This window comes from Leopardus geoffroyi, chromosome D1 (assembly GCF_018350155.1).
Source record: "Leopardus geoffroyi isolate Oge1 chromosome D1, O.geoffroyi_Oge1_pat1.0, whole genome shotgun sequence".
NCBI classification, from domain to species: domain Eukaryota; kingdom Metazoa; phylum Chordata; class Mammalia; order Carnivora; family Felidae; genus Leopardus; species Leopardus geoffroyi.
The window spans coordinates 84767998-84785720 of NC_059329.1; the positions used below are offsets into that span (position 1 = coordinate 84767998).

Here is a 17723-nt window from a genome sequence, read left to right on the forward strand (position 1 = left end):
CCTATGACCCATTTTTTTTTATCCTTAAATATGCCAACCCACACAAAAGCACTGTCTTTTTTTTTAAACTACTCTTTCAGGTTGTGCCTTTTAAAACAGTAGTGTCTGCAGAAATGTCACATCAAAAGAAATTGCTCAGAGGAAGAAGTACTTAACTGAAACTGCTTTTATTAGTATATTGGAGGAAATTTGCTGGTCTGAGAAAGGAAAGAAGGACTGATGCTGAATAAAAACACAATGTTGCCAAAAAGGGAGATTTTTTTTCTATAAAAAACTCACCTTATATTTTAAAATCTAAATAAGAAGATTCGCTATGGACCGTAGCTAGTTGTTTTTTTTTTTTTTTTTTTTTTTAATAATAACCCTTTCCTAGTCTCCCCAGAATTCTGATGTATAAACGAAGCTTAGGGCTAATCCATTAGGCTGGTAGGCTGGCACATCCACTGGTCTCCAGAGGAAGTCACAGTCTCTGCTAAACAGTTGTCAACTATGTCAAGCCTCCACATGACCCGGTGGAGCTACTCACACCAGAGCTCTTAGTAGGCACCGAGCTCTCAATTTTCTCTGGGCTTTGCACACTCATCCTTTTGAAAAATGTTAAGTCCTCTGTTTTGAGGAATCCTCATTCAACCACTTATGATTCACCATACGCTCAGATTTTGATGGCCATTAGCCCCTTCCCCTTCCAACCATCTCAAGGAGAACCCTAACTCCCACAAGCGTCCCTAATTCTTTAGGAGGTTTGCAAGAAGATGCTTCCGTGCCCATAAACCAGTTATCCAACCCCATTCTTTACCCAGGGTCTGCCCTGTTTCCTCTCATGCTGTGGCTTTCCCTGTCTAGAATTTGAGAGTAGTCCCCACTGCAGATGAATGCCAGTCACATGATCCCAAAGTTCATGCCATGGATGTTGCTGAAAGTGCTAAAATGGGAAAGAGGGATACTGGCTTTCCTGTTGAGGTAGGAGAATGTTCTTCTTCTCTAACCCTATGCCATACTTTGTCACTTGGGCTCCAAAGAAAACATTTCTTTCATCTTCCCGGAGCAAGTCCCCAAAGAAGAATCCATACATCTTTCTCTGACAACATGCAACAGTTCTTCCTCAGGTTAGTCTAAATCTAGTCAATTGAAAATATATTTCCCCCAAGTTCACATTTAACCAACAGGGCATTTTCCTTCCAATCAGTGCCCCAGTAATGCCTCCACAAACATGTCCATTTTATTAGAGATGTTTAGATTTATATAACCCCTTCTCCTATCACCTACAGCACTGGGCAGACATAAAGGTGAGTAAATATATTAGAAAACATCTTGGGGCGCCTGGGTGGCTCAGTCGGTTGAGGGTCCGACTTCAGCTCAGGTCACAATCTCGCGGTCCGTGAGTTCGAGCCCTGCGTTGGGCTCTGGGCTGATGGCTCAGAGCCTGGAGCCTGCTTCCGATTCTGTGTCTCCCTCTCTCTCTGCCCCTCCCCCGTTCATGCTCTGTCTCTCTCTGTCTCAAAAATAAATAAATGTTAAAAAAAATTAAAAAAAGAAAACATCTTATTAGTCTCTTAGGAATACCCACCACAGAGAGACACCTAAGTATCTCTCCACTTTTCCTGATCACTTTCATCCATACTGAATCAGCCTCAGATGGACACCTGGACATCTCTCTCCTGATCTCCCTCTAGCTTCTCTTTTCTACCCTCTTGCTCCTGGCCTGCTGGTGTCCATGTTCTCTCCTAGATCAAGGCCATGCACACCTTTCTTTCTCACTCCTCTATAGTTGTAGCTTGGTTTTTCAAATATTTCACAGCTGACCATCTGTAGTCAAAAATCCCTTCCTCATCTCTAGTAACATCACGTCAATGCACTGTATCAAAATATCCCCCTTACTACCAGTGCAGAAAATGAAAAAAACAGAGTAAAGGAAACACAAATCCGTCACATCACATGCATTTTTGTCTAACTAAAAGTTTCTCCACCAAAGATGATTAAAATCTTCATATTTTAGAAGACAAAAACAAGCAGTTTTTTAAATGGCAATTTCCCCATTTTGATGTTCCAAGGTATTAGAGCCAAGAATCATTCTTGGGGTCATCTCAAGGTATCGTAGGCTTTCCCTACTCTCCAGACTCTATAAAACCTAGTTATCCTATGTATTTGACCTAAGAATTGGAGCTCTACCCTGAGATAATGGCTGTGAGACTATACATATTAGTTCAATTCATTCAGCTTCAAGTAATAGAGACCCAAAATAATAGTGACCTAAACAACATAGAAATTGTTTTCCTCTTCATGCAAAATTCTAAAATTATGCAGATTGAGTCTGGACTGGAAGCTCTACTCTGAAAAGTCCTCCGCACCTCATGTGCTCCCCAGGTCACTGTAACACCAGCTCTACAGTGCAGCCTTCACCCTCCTAGCCCAAAATGACATATCCATATTACAAGGAACAGGATGAAGGAAGAATGAAAAAGAAGAAAAAGGGGCATAAAGTTGCTTGCCACCTGTCTCCTGAAGTTCCTGAAAGCTGTCACACAACATTTTAATCACATCTTTTCAAACATAACCATTCCTGGCTGCAAGGGAGGTGGGTACATTTTACTCTTTCTTCCAGGCAACCATATGCCCACCTAAAAAATCTACTGCTATGGGAGAATGGAGAAAGAATGGATATCAGGAAACAACTAGCAATGTCTGTCACTCGGGCTCCTCAACTCACTATCTTTTTCTGGGCTAATAATAAATTCTGGAGTCACCTAAAATAGAATGCTTTAAATTCCATATTCTTAGAAAAAGTTGAAGTAGAAGTCAAAATTCTGGCATTTGATGTAACTGTCGGGAAGTCACTCAGTGGTTTAACACTCTGCCTTACTCGATTGGGAATACACTGAGATGATAAAGGTGAAAGAAATTTTTGAAATATGACATAAATAACTCTTGAAGAAAAATAGAATTAGAGCAATAAATTCTCTTTTGTCTCCTTTAAACATATGTCTCTCATTCAAATTATCTCCATTATCCTTTTAGGTCTCTTAATAAAATGTGGCAGATTTATTTGCATACAGCAAAAGACCAGAAACAAAGGTATGTGGTCTGATACTAGGTGATTCGGATAGGGTCACTGGTCTATCAGAGAAAGAAAAGGAAATTCTCTAGAAATTGCCAAGATTTATGAAGTATCACACTATCAACATGGTCTCTCCAACCTACTTCCTATATTTAATTATTATTAGATATAGGATTAGATCTTCATAACAGAAGTTATTGTTTTTCAAGCAAAATTCTAATAATTACAGTTCTAGCAACTGTGTTTTGCAGAGAAAGCTATCCTGGCCATTTAGGGCAAGCAGAACAGCTAAAAAACAAGCTTTTATAACTTTCTGGAGTGTTTAGTTTTGCTACCACTATTATTGCTTCTTCTGTGGTTTGTTGAAAAGCACTAGAAAGATGGAATGATTGGAAATCACCTAGTGATTCTAAACTGCTTTAAGGGAGGGAATGAATCAAAGGGAGTCTTGGTAAAGGTAACTTGTATTGATGCTATGTTTTGCCATGCTCTGCTGGAGGAAGAAAGAGAACACAGAGTGAGCAAAAGGTGTGGTGATGATTGAAAGCTTTGGAAACGCAGAGGGTGATTCTGAAAATCATATTAGAACAGATTCCAGGCTTTGAATGTATTTTTCTTCCTCTCCTTGTGGTTTGGAATCCTATAGTGTCCAGCAGACTACTAACACGCCCTCCAGGGAACCTGGTAGAGGCCTCTTAGTCAGAATAGGCTGGGTAATGGTGCAGTAACAAAAGAACCTCAAATTCGCAATGACTTAACACAATAAAGGTTAACTGCTTTCCTATACTACATATCTAACATGAGTCACAGGCGACTGTGCTCTACACATTCACCCAAGGACACAGGCTGTCAGAGTCTCTCCTAACTTACAGCTGCACCGCCTGGAAGATGAAGACTCTGCAGTACCCACAGAAAGAAGAGAGCATCAGAAGTCATGCAAGAGATTTCTACTGGCTCAGCCCAAAAGAATAGCAGGGACTCTGGAGTCTTCTTGCATGGTCTGGTGTTGAAGCTCTGCCACTTACTTACTGTGACATTGGGCATCCTAATGCACTGCTCCGACCCTCATTTCTTTATTTACAACGTACAGATATTAGTAATATGTACTTCAGAAGGCTTTTGGGAACATTCAATGGTTCCATGTATGTAAGTATTTACCACAGTGACTAGTACAGAGTAAGTGTTCAGTAAACATTTGTATTCTGTAAGATGAGGACCATAATACTACTCTCAAAAGATACACATGAACTTAAGGAAGCTGTGAAAGCACCATAAATGGTTATGTCAGCATTTTCTATGTATGTCTACATGTGTATGTGTGTGTATACATATATATGAGATGCTCCCTCCGAAAACAAAAGATGTACAAACAACTGGAATCTGCATTTCATGATGGGGTAACTGCCACTCCAACATTTGATTATTATCTTTTCACATTATTTTCAGTATAGGCCACATCAAGAATCGATATATTGTTAGCACTTAGATGTCCATTCTATTCTTAGTGCTTCATTCTTTAGTTTCTAGAAATTTGCCAACTAGCATCAAAACAAAAATCAAATCCATAAGTATTTACTGAATGCTTACTCTATGCAAAACACAATTGCTATAAAGCTTAGGAAATATTTTTAGCTTCATGCATTATCAGTTGACTGATACCAAATGTACTGCCTTCTTACTGGAACACTATCATGGAATATTCTGAGTGCCATTACTGCTTTTAAAAGACTTTCTATCAGGAGAGCTCTATGCTACTATATTCCATCTTGCTCTGAGGAAAAGAAAATGCAATAAAGATGAACATTAGATTTCATTTCGTTGTTCACAGTATGCTACTGTCTCAAAGAATGAAATAAATTAAAGTTCCATCTGACTGCCCCAGTGGATAAGAACAAGTAGTTTACCTGCTAACATGAAGACTGACCCTCCTGACCCCATCACTGAAAAATATAAAGTGCATTATTGTATCTTCATGTTAATAAACATGTCAACCAATAGAATTTTCACTTTATTATTTTTTAGTTCTATCAGTTGACCTAGACTGGCAATGTGTAATACACAGAGCCAGACATTAGACCAGTAAACAGGTCTTATAACTTCTGAAAATTTACTCATTAGCCAACATGTTCTATACTTGTGCTGTCCAATAAAAATATAGCATGAGCGACTTATGTGATTTAAAATATTCTAGTAACCACATTTTAAAGTAATTTTAGAGTAAAAGGAATAAGTGAGATTGACTTAGTAGTATTTTATTTAGCCTAATATATCCAAAATAATGTCATTTCAATGTAACCAATAGAAAAATCATTGAGATAATTTATATGCTTTCTTTGAAATCCAGTGGGTATTTTATACTTATAGTACATCTTAGTTTGGACTAGCTGTGTTTCAAGTGTTTAATAGCCACAAGTGGGTGGTGCCTACCATACTGGACAGTACAACAGCTCCATACTATTGTTGGGTAATTCGGTAGGGTAAAATATAAAAATTTAGTACTTAACATGGAAATATCCCATAATATATATTATATATTACTGTGTAATTTAAATAAAGGAATTTTTTTTTATTTTGTTAACATTTTTTTGAACAAAGAGAGAGACAGAGGGTGAAAGCGGGGAGAAAGAGAATCTGAAGCAGACTCCAGTCTCTGAACTGTTAGCACGGAGCCTGACATGGAGCATGAACCCATGAACCATGAGATCATGACCTGAGCCAAAGTCGGATACTTAACTGAGCCACCCAGGCACCCCTAAAGGAAATAAATTTAAATAACTAAGACTAATTTGAATAACTAAAAATGACACGTTTGAATTAGAAATTATTTAAAATACATTAAGCATTTTTAAAAATCTACATAATGAAACATAATTCACATAGGCAAAGAAAAGGAGAAAAAGGATACCATAGAAGGAAAAAGTAGTTTATCAAAATACAAGCATGAGTACTTAATTTCCTGTTTTTTAAACTCAAACATTTAAAAATGACTTTACAAATTCTTTTTTTATAATTAAAAAAAAGTTATTTTTGAGAGAGAGAGAGAGAGAGTGCAAGTGGGGGAGGAGCAGAGAGACAGGGAGACACAGAATCCAAAGCAGGCTCCAGTCTCTGAGCTGTCAGCACATAGCCTAATGAGGGGCTTAAACCCATGAACTATAAGATCATGACCTGAGCTGAAGTCAGACACTTAAGCAACTGAGCCACCCAGGTACCTCTAAAAATTCTTTATAAATGAAAGAAGAATGTGAGTCATTGAGCATATGTACAGGTAGAAATTCTAGGAATATTAGACAGTTGAGGTCATTGGTTCACCAGAATTCACAAGATAAGTCTGTTTCACATTTAAATTATAATGTGATAAGGGGTGGCTCAGTCGTTGAGTGTCCAACTCTTGATTTTGGCTCAGATCACGATCCTAGGGTTGTGGGATCGAGTCCTGTATTGGGCTCTGCACTAGTCTCCCCCACATATTTAATTATGTAAATATACATATTTATTTTAAATATATATCTAAAATATATATATTTAAAATAACTATATATATACACACACATACATACACACAAATAAACACATACACATAGAATATGATGAGTGTTAACATTGAGATAAGTCCTGGGAACTAATGAAACAAAACAGAAAGCACTGGACTGAGAATAATGACTACTGTGTAAGGTGGAGTGAATGCACACTAAAGAAGCTACATCTAAATGAAGTCTTATAGTAGTGCTTGTAGGAGTAGCTTAGATGAAAAGGAGATCTAGCCTAAGGAACAGAACCTTTTGTCCTTCAAGGAAGAGGGAAAAAATACATGGTATATTGGGAAGTGGGGAGGTGCTTCAATAAAGTAAGAATTTGACATAGGGTCTCCCTGAATAATGTTCAATATTTCATCAAATATGGAATTAATAAAAACAATATAGAGCTAGAAATAAAGGCGGGTGTTATCAGCTTCCAACCAGGAAAAGAGCAATGACCCCTAATACAAAAAACAGAAATTTTAAACAGGAATTTAATCCAGAGAGTTGACTACCAAGTGTTAGAATTGCTAAGAACCCAGGCAGGGAAAATGAGGCAACCCAAAAATCAGCACAGCACAAGAAATCCGCTTACCCTCAGGACTGGAAGACACAAGTGGGGTTTCCATAGCCAAAATGTAAGACCACCCAGCAGAAGCTCAAGCCATAAGAGGAGTTTCCTCACAGAAGCCGGAAACACTGAGGGAGGAGCTGTCTGATATGACCTGGACCCAGAGAGAAAATGCAGCTACTGCCAAGAAAAGAAGAATGTAAAGGAGAGAAATACTCTGACTTCTTTCTTTTCACTCTCCAGTCTCCCTCCACAGAGGTGAATCCTGCTGACAATGGAGCTTGGAAAGACAGCCTGCAGAGGTCTTCCCCAAATATTTTCCTCTCTCTACATAACCCTCAGCAATTCCTCTACCATCCTTATTCTCAGATGATGATCTTACTTCATACTTTACTAAGAAAATGAATTAATCACAGGAGAGCTTGCACAGAGGCGTTCACCACACCTACCACTCCCCATCTTCTGCACCCACCACATCTCCACACCCACCAGCACCTGCCCTCACAAGCTCTGCCTCCTGCCTGATACTGGAATAATCTCTCCATCCTCCTGTCTAAAGCCAGTCCCTCCACTTAGGCTTTAAAGTCAGTTTCTTCTTACCTACTCAAGAACACTCCAGAAATTCTCCTCTCTTCTTCCAATATAGTCATTTCTCTCTTTCTACTCAATCATTTGTATCATGATGCAAACACACAGTTATTCCTTCCATCTTAAAACAAAGATATCAAAAGAAAATTATCTTTACACTATTTCCACTTTACCAAATCACCTACTTCTTTGGTCATCATTGTATCAAAACTCCTGGAAAAAGTTGTCTATATTCACCTTTTTTTTTCTCTTGTCAATAACTAAAATACACATCAATCAGGGTTTTATCCCCCTCACTCCAGAGAAAGTTATCTAGCCAAGGACACTAGTGACCTTAACATTGCCACATGTACTGTACAATTCACAGTCCTCATCTTAACCTGACAATACCATTTATCACAGCTGTCACTCATTCCTTGATACACTTCCTTAGCTTCTGGGACACCACATTCTCTCCATTCCTGTCTTTCCTCAACAGGCCTTCTGAGTTTCCTTTAGAAAAAAAGCAGCAAAGGGGCACCTGGGCGGCTCAGTCAGCTAAGCGTCTGACTTCGGCTAAGGTCATGATCTCACGGTCTGTGAGTTCAAGTCCCATGTCAGGCTCTGTGCTGATGGCTCAGAGCCTGGAGCCTGCTTTGGATTCTGTGTCTCCCTCTCTCTCTGTACCTTCCCCACTAGCTCTCTCTCTCTCTCTCAAAATGAAATAAACATTAAAAAAAAAAAAAAAGAAAAGGGCAGGAAAAAAAAAACCCTTCATCTTATCCCTGACCTCTTAACGTTGGAGTATACCAGGCTCAACTATTGGTCTTTCTTTTTTCTCTATTGTACCCACTCCCTTGGTAATCTCTTTCTAGGCTCACGTCAACAACTCCCAAATGTATACCTTCAGCCAATATATGTCTCCCAAAATCTAGATTCAGCATTCTATTTAGATGTTTTAAAGACATCTCAAGCTTAACATGTCCATATGGAACTCTATACCTTTGCTAAAAACTTACTACATTGACAGCCTTCCCATTTCAGTTGATAGCAAGTTTATCCTTAAAGTTGCTCAGGCCAGAATCTCTAGTCATCCTTGACTCTTTTCTTTCTCTCACACTCAACATTCATCTGTCAGAAAATTCTGTTGGTTCTACTTTCAACATATATCCAGAATCAGATTATGTCCCATTACCTTCATTGCCACCACACTACTGTGAACAAATATTTCTCACCTGGGTTGCTGCAATAGCATCTAATAGGCCTTCCTGTTTCTACCTTTCTTCCCCTACCTTAGCAAGGGATCCTTTTAGAACCAAATCAGAACATGTCACTCCTCTACTCAAAATCCTACAATTGATCCCCTCTCACAGACAGTAAAAACCAAGGTTCTACATGATTTGACTTCTGTTATATCTTTGAAATCATATCCTAATATTTCTACCATTGTTCTTTTGTTCCAGCCACACTGCTTAAATAATAGATATTTGTTAAACAAATAAATCCCAGTCTCCAAGGAGCTCATACTCTACTGGGAGAAACAGAGAGATATTAATGATTCCAAAACAGAAGGTGGTGATTAAAGCTCTCCTCCATTTCCCATCCTAAATTCTGGCAGGTGAGTGTGGAAGGTTGAGAAATTTACCAGGGATGGGAATGATGTTGGAGAACACAGGTAGGAAGCAAAGACATTTCAGGCAGGACAAACACGACACATGTAAAGATCTGGAGAAATGAATCAGCAGAACATTTAGAGAATTACAAGTAAAGCATAAATTAAAGAATAACATTTGAGATTAGAGGATCTGGACGTGGGAGGTAAAGACAAATACAATTTACTTTAGATAGGAGTCAGATCATGAAAGACTTTCCATTTGTTTGTTTCCTCCCTTACAGCTTTCAAGCTGCTCTCAGAGTAATTTATTAATCATATCTTTTTGATGCACCCTCTCAACAGGGCTAAAACAATAATACTTGGAAAGGATTCTGATTTCCCTGAGTTAAAGATACAAAAGAAAAACCTAGAGTCACATTTAATTTGACAAGGTAAAGGAGTGGGTGTGCTACTATATCAAATTTAATTTGTACAAAATCATAATCTCTGGTAACATTATTTTTCCTGATCTACTGCGTTTAGACTACTTTAGTAAGGCTTGATCTCCCTGTCTACCTAAACACTGATTCACTTACAGCAAGCTTCAGGGTAACATTGGTCTTATTAATACCCAACAAATCCACAAGGTGTTAGTTGCACATGATTTTGTATAAAAGGTGAACTCAGATGACTCAGTCTACAGCTTTCACCAGACTAGGTAGCCAACCAAAGGTGAGTCTTGACATCTATAGTTATCAAGTGGTGATGGTTACTTTTAAAATTATAGGTTTTCCAGGATCTGGAGAACAAATCAAGACCTTTTCAACTAATGTTGTGTAGACAATTTGTGCTTGTCAACTTGATTCTTAAATATGGTTAATATGCTGTAGTCACTCTTAGCAAGCAATTGAACTTTACATAGACCAATTCACCTGGCTTCTTAAAATAGTCTTATTTTAAACAAAGGTGAGCAAAAGCAAATGATGATATTTATGAGATGCTAAAAATGATGAGGTAATTTTATAGTATAAAATTTCTTCTTTTTAAACAAAAATAGTCTTTAAAATGGTAATGAATGGACAAATATGACAATCACAAATTACCATCCTCAGAATAATCACTTAAATACTCTAATCTTTATATTATTGCTCTGCTTAAATCATTATAATGGAGTTTTGACCTGCAATATGGGTTTACTTTGACAAAAAAAAAGAAAAAAAAAACAAGAAGGAGTATAAGAGGAAATGTTTGTTCAAGAAACAAAGAAGGAAAGAAAAAGGAAGGAAAAAATTGCTGAAGCAAAATGTGACTGGGGAGGATGGGAAGATCAATTATTTTTGGTTTGGCCAACTTACATAATGATTATAATTATTTGTTTTTTTGTTTGTTTGTTTCTCATAGTCTTAATTGTTTGCTTTACAGACCAGGATGAAGTCAGTCCAGTTTTGCTTCCTTTTCTGTTGCTGGAGAGTAATCTGCTGCAAGAGCTGTGAGCTGACAAACATCACCATCACAGTGGAGAAAGAGGAATGTCGCTTCTGCATAAGCATCAATGCCACTTGGTGTGCAGGCTACTGCTACACCCGGGTAGGAACTTTGCTTTGCTGGAAGTGAGGGTGGTAAGGGTCTATACAAGGCTGGCTTCATTAATTCTCACTTTATGAATATTTTAACTTTTCAAAATAATAGCCATGAGTCCTTTAGCCAATACTGCCTGTGTTACGATTGCGGTTAATTGCCATGATATCAGTTAGATGTTTGGGATTGGATTTGATTAGGATAAATCTAGGGAAGCCTCAGATTTGATCTGATCAACTTGGAAATATGCCAATTCTTCATTTCCAAAAAAAAAAGAAAAAAAAAGTAGTGCTATGGTAGATTTTACATATAGAGAGATAAACACGTAAACATGCATATATTTAATAATAGATCTAAAATATTCCCAAAAAGCCATTTTCTGTAATTGAAGCCATATCTTTGCAAGAGATAGTATCAAAATATGTTTCTACACCACATAAAAAACATAAACAGCCATATTTTTTACAGTTATTTATTTATTTGAGAAAGAAAGAGAGAAAGAGATACAGCATGACTGGGGGAGGGACAGACAAGAGGGAGAGAGAATGCCAAGCAGGCTCTGCACTGTCAGCATGGAGCCCAACATGGGGCTTGAACTGGTGAACCATGAGATTATGACCTGATCAAGAACAGACTGAGGCACCCAGGTGCCCCACAAACAGCCATATTATAAAAACTGCCTTATTGGTCCACCTGATTAGAAATGGCAACAAGTAGCCTGAGAACACAGTCAATGCATACAGACTATTAGAACCAAAATGAATCAGCAATCCTACTCACTTCTTCATGTCTTTGAGAAAAACAAAGCACAGAAGCATTAAAGCACTAGTTTGTATTCACTCAGCTTCTTTGCATTAACTCAAGTAAAGAGTTTCTACTTTGTTTACTTTGTTCTCCTATAATACCTGGTTATCTATGCAAAATTTCATTCTATAGACTGAAACTGAAAATAACTTTTTAATGAAATATATTTATTGGGCAGTAAATGAGTTTGATCAATAGACCTGGTAGCATGATACTGAAACAAATTAAGCAGCACTGCAAATTTCCTCTCGTGATGCAAACAATTTTTCTAGAAACTATTAGAACAAACGTATTCTGCCTGGATTAAAAGTTCTCATATGCAGGGGCAACTGGGTGGTTCAGTCGGCTGAGCATCTGACTCATGATCTTGGCTCAGGTCATGATCTCACTTTGGGATCAAGCCCCACCTCGGGCTGGGCTCTGTGCTGACAGGGCGAAACCTGCTTGGGATTCTCTCTCTACCTCTCTCCCATTTCATAGTCAATCTCTCTCTCTCTCTCTCAAATTAATAAATAAACTTTAAAAAAATGTTTTCATATACAAACCGTGTATGTTTTGAAACTGAAAGCCCTGCAAAATATACAACACTTAAGGGAGGGAAATGTCTACAAAACAGTAAAATATTTAAAATTTTCCATGAGCTTTCATAGTCATGTTAAGCTAAGCATTAACATTTCCTATTATGTCTTTTTTGGCCTTTTATAAACACCAAGGGACAATGTATTTGGAAACATTTTCTGAGAAATTAAACTTCAGTATTTTATGGTTCAAGTTGTCATTAATACAGCTTTTGACTAAGTACAAAAATCAACTTAAAATTTCTGTTATATTTCACTTTTCATCTTTTTCTATATTGAAATTTAAAATTTCTCTACAGTTTGAGAAATATTTAAGATTTGATATTGACATAAGGAGTAGGAAAAGGAATGACTTATCTTTTCTGTATGATTTCCAGAACCAGGAAATAGGATATTTATAAGATCATATTTCCTTGGTTAGGAATTCCTTAAGTGAGCTTTAATGGGTAAAAGTTAGAACAAGCAATATTAAGTTTCCATCTCATTTTGATTATGCTACATAGAAACTTCCAGCATATTTTAACCTAATCCTCTCCTTTCTAAACTCCTCAGGATCTAGTGTACAAGGACCCAGCCAGGCCCAACAACCAGAAAACATGTACCTTCAAAGAGCTGGTGTACGAGACAGTGAAAGTGCCCGGCTGTGCTCACCAGGCAGATTCCCTGTATACATATCCAGTAGCCACTGAATGTCACTGTGGCAAGTGTGATAGTGACAGTACTGACTGCACCGTACAAGGCCTGGGGCCCAGCTACTGCTCCTTCAGTGAAATGAAAGAATAAAGAGCAATGGATATTTCAGGTGACCTATCCTTGTCCTAAAGGACCAAAATATCCAAGAAGTCTGTGTGTGTCCATATGCCCAGGCTGCAAACCACTGTGGACCAGGGGATCATTAGACCCCTGATCCCTGTTCTCCAGGCAGAGGAGGTCCAGGAATTAAGAATGCTGGGGCCAGGAGCCTGTCACCACTCAACCCTGTATATCTGGTTCCATAAATTTTATTCAGACTTACTTAACTTATAGACATGTGGGTGCTTTCCTATTTAATAGCCTTAGAAATCCTCTCAGGCAACCCCTTTCCTTAAAAGGAAGGGATTTTAGGCCCAAAGGGCAGAAATAAGATGGGAATGGATCAGAGTACTAAAGGTGGCCTTCTAGACATTTGAGCCCTCAAAAGCAGGGCCAGCATCTTCATGATTATAGTCTCAATGCCTAGCACCATGCCTGAAATTTAGTAAGAAATTCAACAATGGCTTCCTTAAGGAAAGTAAGATCTGAAAGGCAGGGATAGGAAACACTCTAAGAGCATGTTTGACTCTGGCTGATGAGATTGCCTTCAGCAATGCCAATCAGTCCATGAAAGTGGGGGCATTAACCCCACCTCACCTCTCCTTCTCTGTCACATGAAGTACTGAGATACGATGCATCTTGCATGAATTGCTTAGTGTATATGGGGGTTACCAGAGCTCAGGATTTCTAACTATTACTACCAAACCCTTCAGCTAAAGGGCAAAAGCAAGAAATGTTAATGAGGGCCTGGGAAAATTAGCCCGTATCTATTTCATCATTTAAACAAATTGAACAAATATTGTCAGGCTCCTGCAAAATTCCCTTTGAGAAGTAGAAAAAAAAACTACATCACCCTGCGCTCCAGGCTAGGATCCACTCCTTTGAAGAGAGGTGGATTTGAAAGTAGATTGGAAAGCAATTTTGTCAACTTAGTAAGTACATTTATCCTATCTACAACCACATTTGTGTAAAAAAATATCTTTTTTAGAAAGAGCTAGGAGGAAAAAGAAAAACTACCTGTTTTCTAGAATCCTCTGTATGTCAATCTTTTCTTTTGTCTATCCATGTTCTCCCATATCTGCTTCTTTCAAGAGGATAAATATTAAAACTATTTCATGAGTTGATTTCTTTTCAAGGTGTTACCTCTCTTAGTCATGGAGTTATTTCATACTTATATTGTTTAATTTATTTAAATCTTATTTTTTTAATAAAGATGCTAGCCACAGAGTCTTAGATTTAGATTTTTCCATGTATAAGCAAATTACTAAAATATGTCTTATCTTTATAATATTAAGAGAAAGAATATTAAAAAATAATTCCTAGTTCTTCTGTAATATTTAATTGTCCTCACCTTTGAAAACATTAAAATTAATTTTGTTGCATTTCTAGAAGTGTTTACTTAAATTTCCTATCATTTTTTGAACTCAGTTTCTGATGGAGTGGGGGGGGGGGCAGTGGGAGACAAAGAATCACAGAGTGGGTGGGGACATTAGAGATTTTCTAGTTCATTTTTGAATTTTTGAAATGGAAAAACTGAAGTCTAAGGATATTAATTGACCCACCCAAGATCACAAAGACAGTTCATGGCAGAACCAGGATTAGAACTCTGGCATCGTAGGGGCCTGGGTGGCTCTGCTGGTTGAACATCCAATTCTTAATTTTGGCTCAGGTCATGATCTCAGGGTTGCAGGATCAAGCTCCACATCAGGCTCGACACTGAGCATGGATCCTGCCTGAGATTCTCTCCCTCTCTCTCTCTCTCCCCCCCCACACACACCTCCCCGCCTTGCACATGCACAGACACTGTCTCTATGTCTCTAAAACGAAAATTAAAAAGAAAATAAAAGGAACCCTGGCCTCCTAGCTCTTAGCCAGCTCTCCTATGACTACTCTACCATATTAAGAAGTCATTTTGACAAAGATTGAAGCAAAATTGTATGTATTGATAATCAAGCTATGCCCATTCAAATCTGGTACTGATCGTGTCTTATTTATACTCTCTACAATATTGTGACACACTGAAATTAGGGCTTATTAAGCAAAGTTGAATAAAAGCTTTAAATTATAACAACATTTTCCTTCTCGCTATACTTTTAGAAATCAAAATAATTGCCTTCTTGTTAGAGACAGTACAGGGCAATGGCTCCAGAGTTAACTTGTCTTAATCACCTTGTCCAGATGTAGCATCTTAAACAAGTTACTTAAATTCTCTGGATCTCTTTTTCCTCAGCTGTAAAATGAGGATAATAATATTTACCTCAGAGGGTTATACAGATGATTAAATGGGAAAACACATGTAAAGGGCTTAGAACAGTGCCTGGCACACAGCATTCCTCAATAAATACCAGATGTTATGCTTTAAAAGAGATGATGTGTCAAGATGGTAAGTCAGACCTAAGTAAAGCAATAATATAGCTTAGGTTCTTTCTAGTAATATTAGGCAAGCTATTTAACTACTCCGGGCATCACTTTCCTCACTTTTAAAATGGAGTAAAGATGTTAACTATGCCACAGGGTTGCTGTAAAGATTAAAAAAGATAATGAATGTGAGGTGCTTTAGGAGTCCTGCAGAAGGACTATAATCTTGATGTAGAGAGATCTCTACAACTTAGCTTAGAACATCAAGGTGAAAATGCTAGGAAGGAGCAATATTTTCCACCTGAGACACCCCCATGCCAAACTGAAGTACAATCCTTTATGAAGCAGCAAGAAAGAACATTTGTGAGCTCTCCAAGTGCTTGAGAGCCTAACCCCATGGACCACTATTTTAGTTGAAGCCATATTATCTCTCCTTAGCATTATAGCAAGGGTCTTTCTACATCTGAGAAGTCCTCATGGCTCAACTCCTCACAAATCACAACTTTGATCATGTCTAATAATGAATGGGATTCCTCTTTCTTTTCAAAATAAAATCTTAATATTTAGCTGACACATGAGGCTCATCATGGCCTGACCTATGACTACCTCTCAACTTCCTATCTCCCCATTCCCTCATTCCCAAGAGGCTGCTATACCTGAGACCATCTACGAGGGTTGAGGGATGATTTTGTATCTTCCACCGTGGAATGCTTTAACCAGAATACCATGCCTTTCCTCCCATGAGAGATTTTGCCGTCTATCGTAGAATTCAGTAGTGCTGACTTACTGACCAGTTTAAGTGATTAAAAATGTGGTATCATTATACAAGATTAATAAATACTAAGTTCACAATAGCGAGGAAGGATAAAGATGAATGGAACTGGAGGAAAGTACTTAAGGAACCTCAAACTAGATTTACAATGTTTATATCTTAACATAAATCAAAGTCACAAATATGGTATAATGTTAACGTATATATAATCTGGGGAAGAGCTATCCAGGTACTCATTATATTCTTTCATACATACAAAGTGTTTGCTAGTTAACAAGTGACAAAGCATCTTTATATGCTTTATACATTTAATCCTGAATTTATGCCCATTATAAGAAAGTTGAGATGGGCCCTGAGCCTAAAGTCACACAGCTAGTGTGCAAGGCTCAGTCATTAATATTCATTTAGGAATTGAGGCAGAATTTAGGATGTTCACCAAGATCTGTGCTTACTTCTTCCTGGCTATAAAGCTGAACTCCATTTCCTAGCCTTCCTTGCAATCATGTTATATCCGTGTTCCAGTCAATAGAATGTGAGTGGAAGCACTAGGAGATATTCCATATCTGTCCCCTGAAATCCTCTCATAAGCTAGATGTCAACACCCATTCTCTTCCTATATCAGCTAGATGTCAACACCCAGGATGACCTTGAAAGCTTTGTGTTGATGATAACAGAGCCACTGCCATCCTGGATTCCTGCATGCTTGCATGGAGTAGTATGCCCCAACATCAACAATCCTTACAGCAGACTGGATGGACTTTAGATCAATGAAGAAATTTTCTACTGGGTTAAACTACTAGCATTTGTGGGTTTATCAATTAAGAAAAATTGCATTATTTTAAGTAATATATAAATTGGCACTGGAAGTAGAGTGCTGCATTAACAAAAAAATTAGCAGATGTGGCATTAGCTTAGTGGTTGTACAATAGGATAAAAAAAAAGTGATAATCAGAGTAAAACTTTCCGCTGTAAAAACGTAAAGGCCAATCACATGTTTACTGAGCTTTTAGCAAATTTATGGCCTATGGCCCAAATCTGGCCCATCAACTTTTAAAAAAAAAAAAAAAAGTTTATTGGTACATAGCCAGTTATCTATGGCTGTTTTTGCACTACAACAGAATTCAATAGTTGTGACAAAAACTGTTTATGGTCCACAAAGTCTAAAATAATTTACAATTTAGACCTTTACAGAAAAAGTTTGCCAAAAGGTTTACAAAGAGTTCAAATGTTAACAGAATTGGCTTTTACCCTCTAGTTATTAAAGCTATGGTTTGTTTTCAAATAGACATAAAAGGGAATGGAAAAAGTCTAGGAATTTGAAGACTTGAGGTTTATAATAAAAGGTTATTGCTTCTAGACCCTAAATAGTAAGAGATAAAATGGATTTGAGGAACAAAGATCTATTAGGATTCAGTCCTGAGGTAGGCAGATTTAAGGTGTGGCCTTATCACCTAGGTCTTTTATCTCAGATAGTATCCACAATAGAACCACTAAGTTGTAAGGAAGCAAAAAAAAATAAATAAATCAGGATTTAGG

At 37.7% G+C, this 17723-nt stretch overlaps 1 protein-coding gene and 1 long non-coding RNA gene across 2 annotated transcripts in view; one reads left to right on the top strand and one right to left on the bottom strand.

Moving 5' to 3' along the window:
- The window catches only part of LOC123601533, a 200844-nt gene that overhangs the window by 114880 nt on the left and 68241 nt on the right, over positions 1 to 17723 (bottom strand). The gene's annotated exons all lie outside the window — the stretch shown is intronic.
- On the top strand, positions 10460 to 13048 carry FSHB (follicle stimulating hormone subunit beta). Its single transcript, XM_045484841.1, has 2 exons — positions 10460 to 10892; positions 12818 to 13048. The coding sequence occupies exons 1-2, from the start codon at positions 10734 to 10736 to the stop codon at positions 13046 to 13048; spliced, it is 390 nt and encodes a 129-aa protein (XP_045340797.1). The 5' UTR covers positions 10460 to 10733.

Excerpts from the sequence above, each read along its gene's own strand:
- FSHB (XM_045484841.1), top strand. The coding sequence starts at position 10,734 with ATGAAGTCAGTCCAGTTTTGCTTCCTTTTCTGTTGCTGGAGAGTAATC. Across the intron at positions 10,893-12,817 it reads CAGGCTACTGCTACACCCGG|GATCTAGTGTACAAGGACCC; the intron begins GTAGGAACTTTG and ends TAAACTCCTCAG.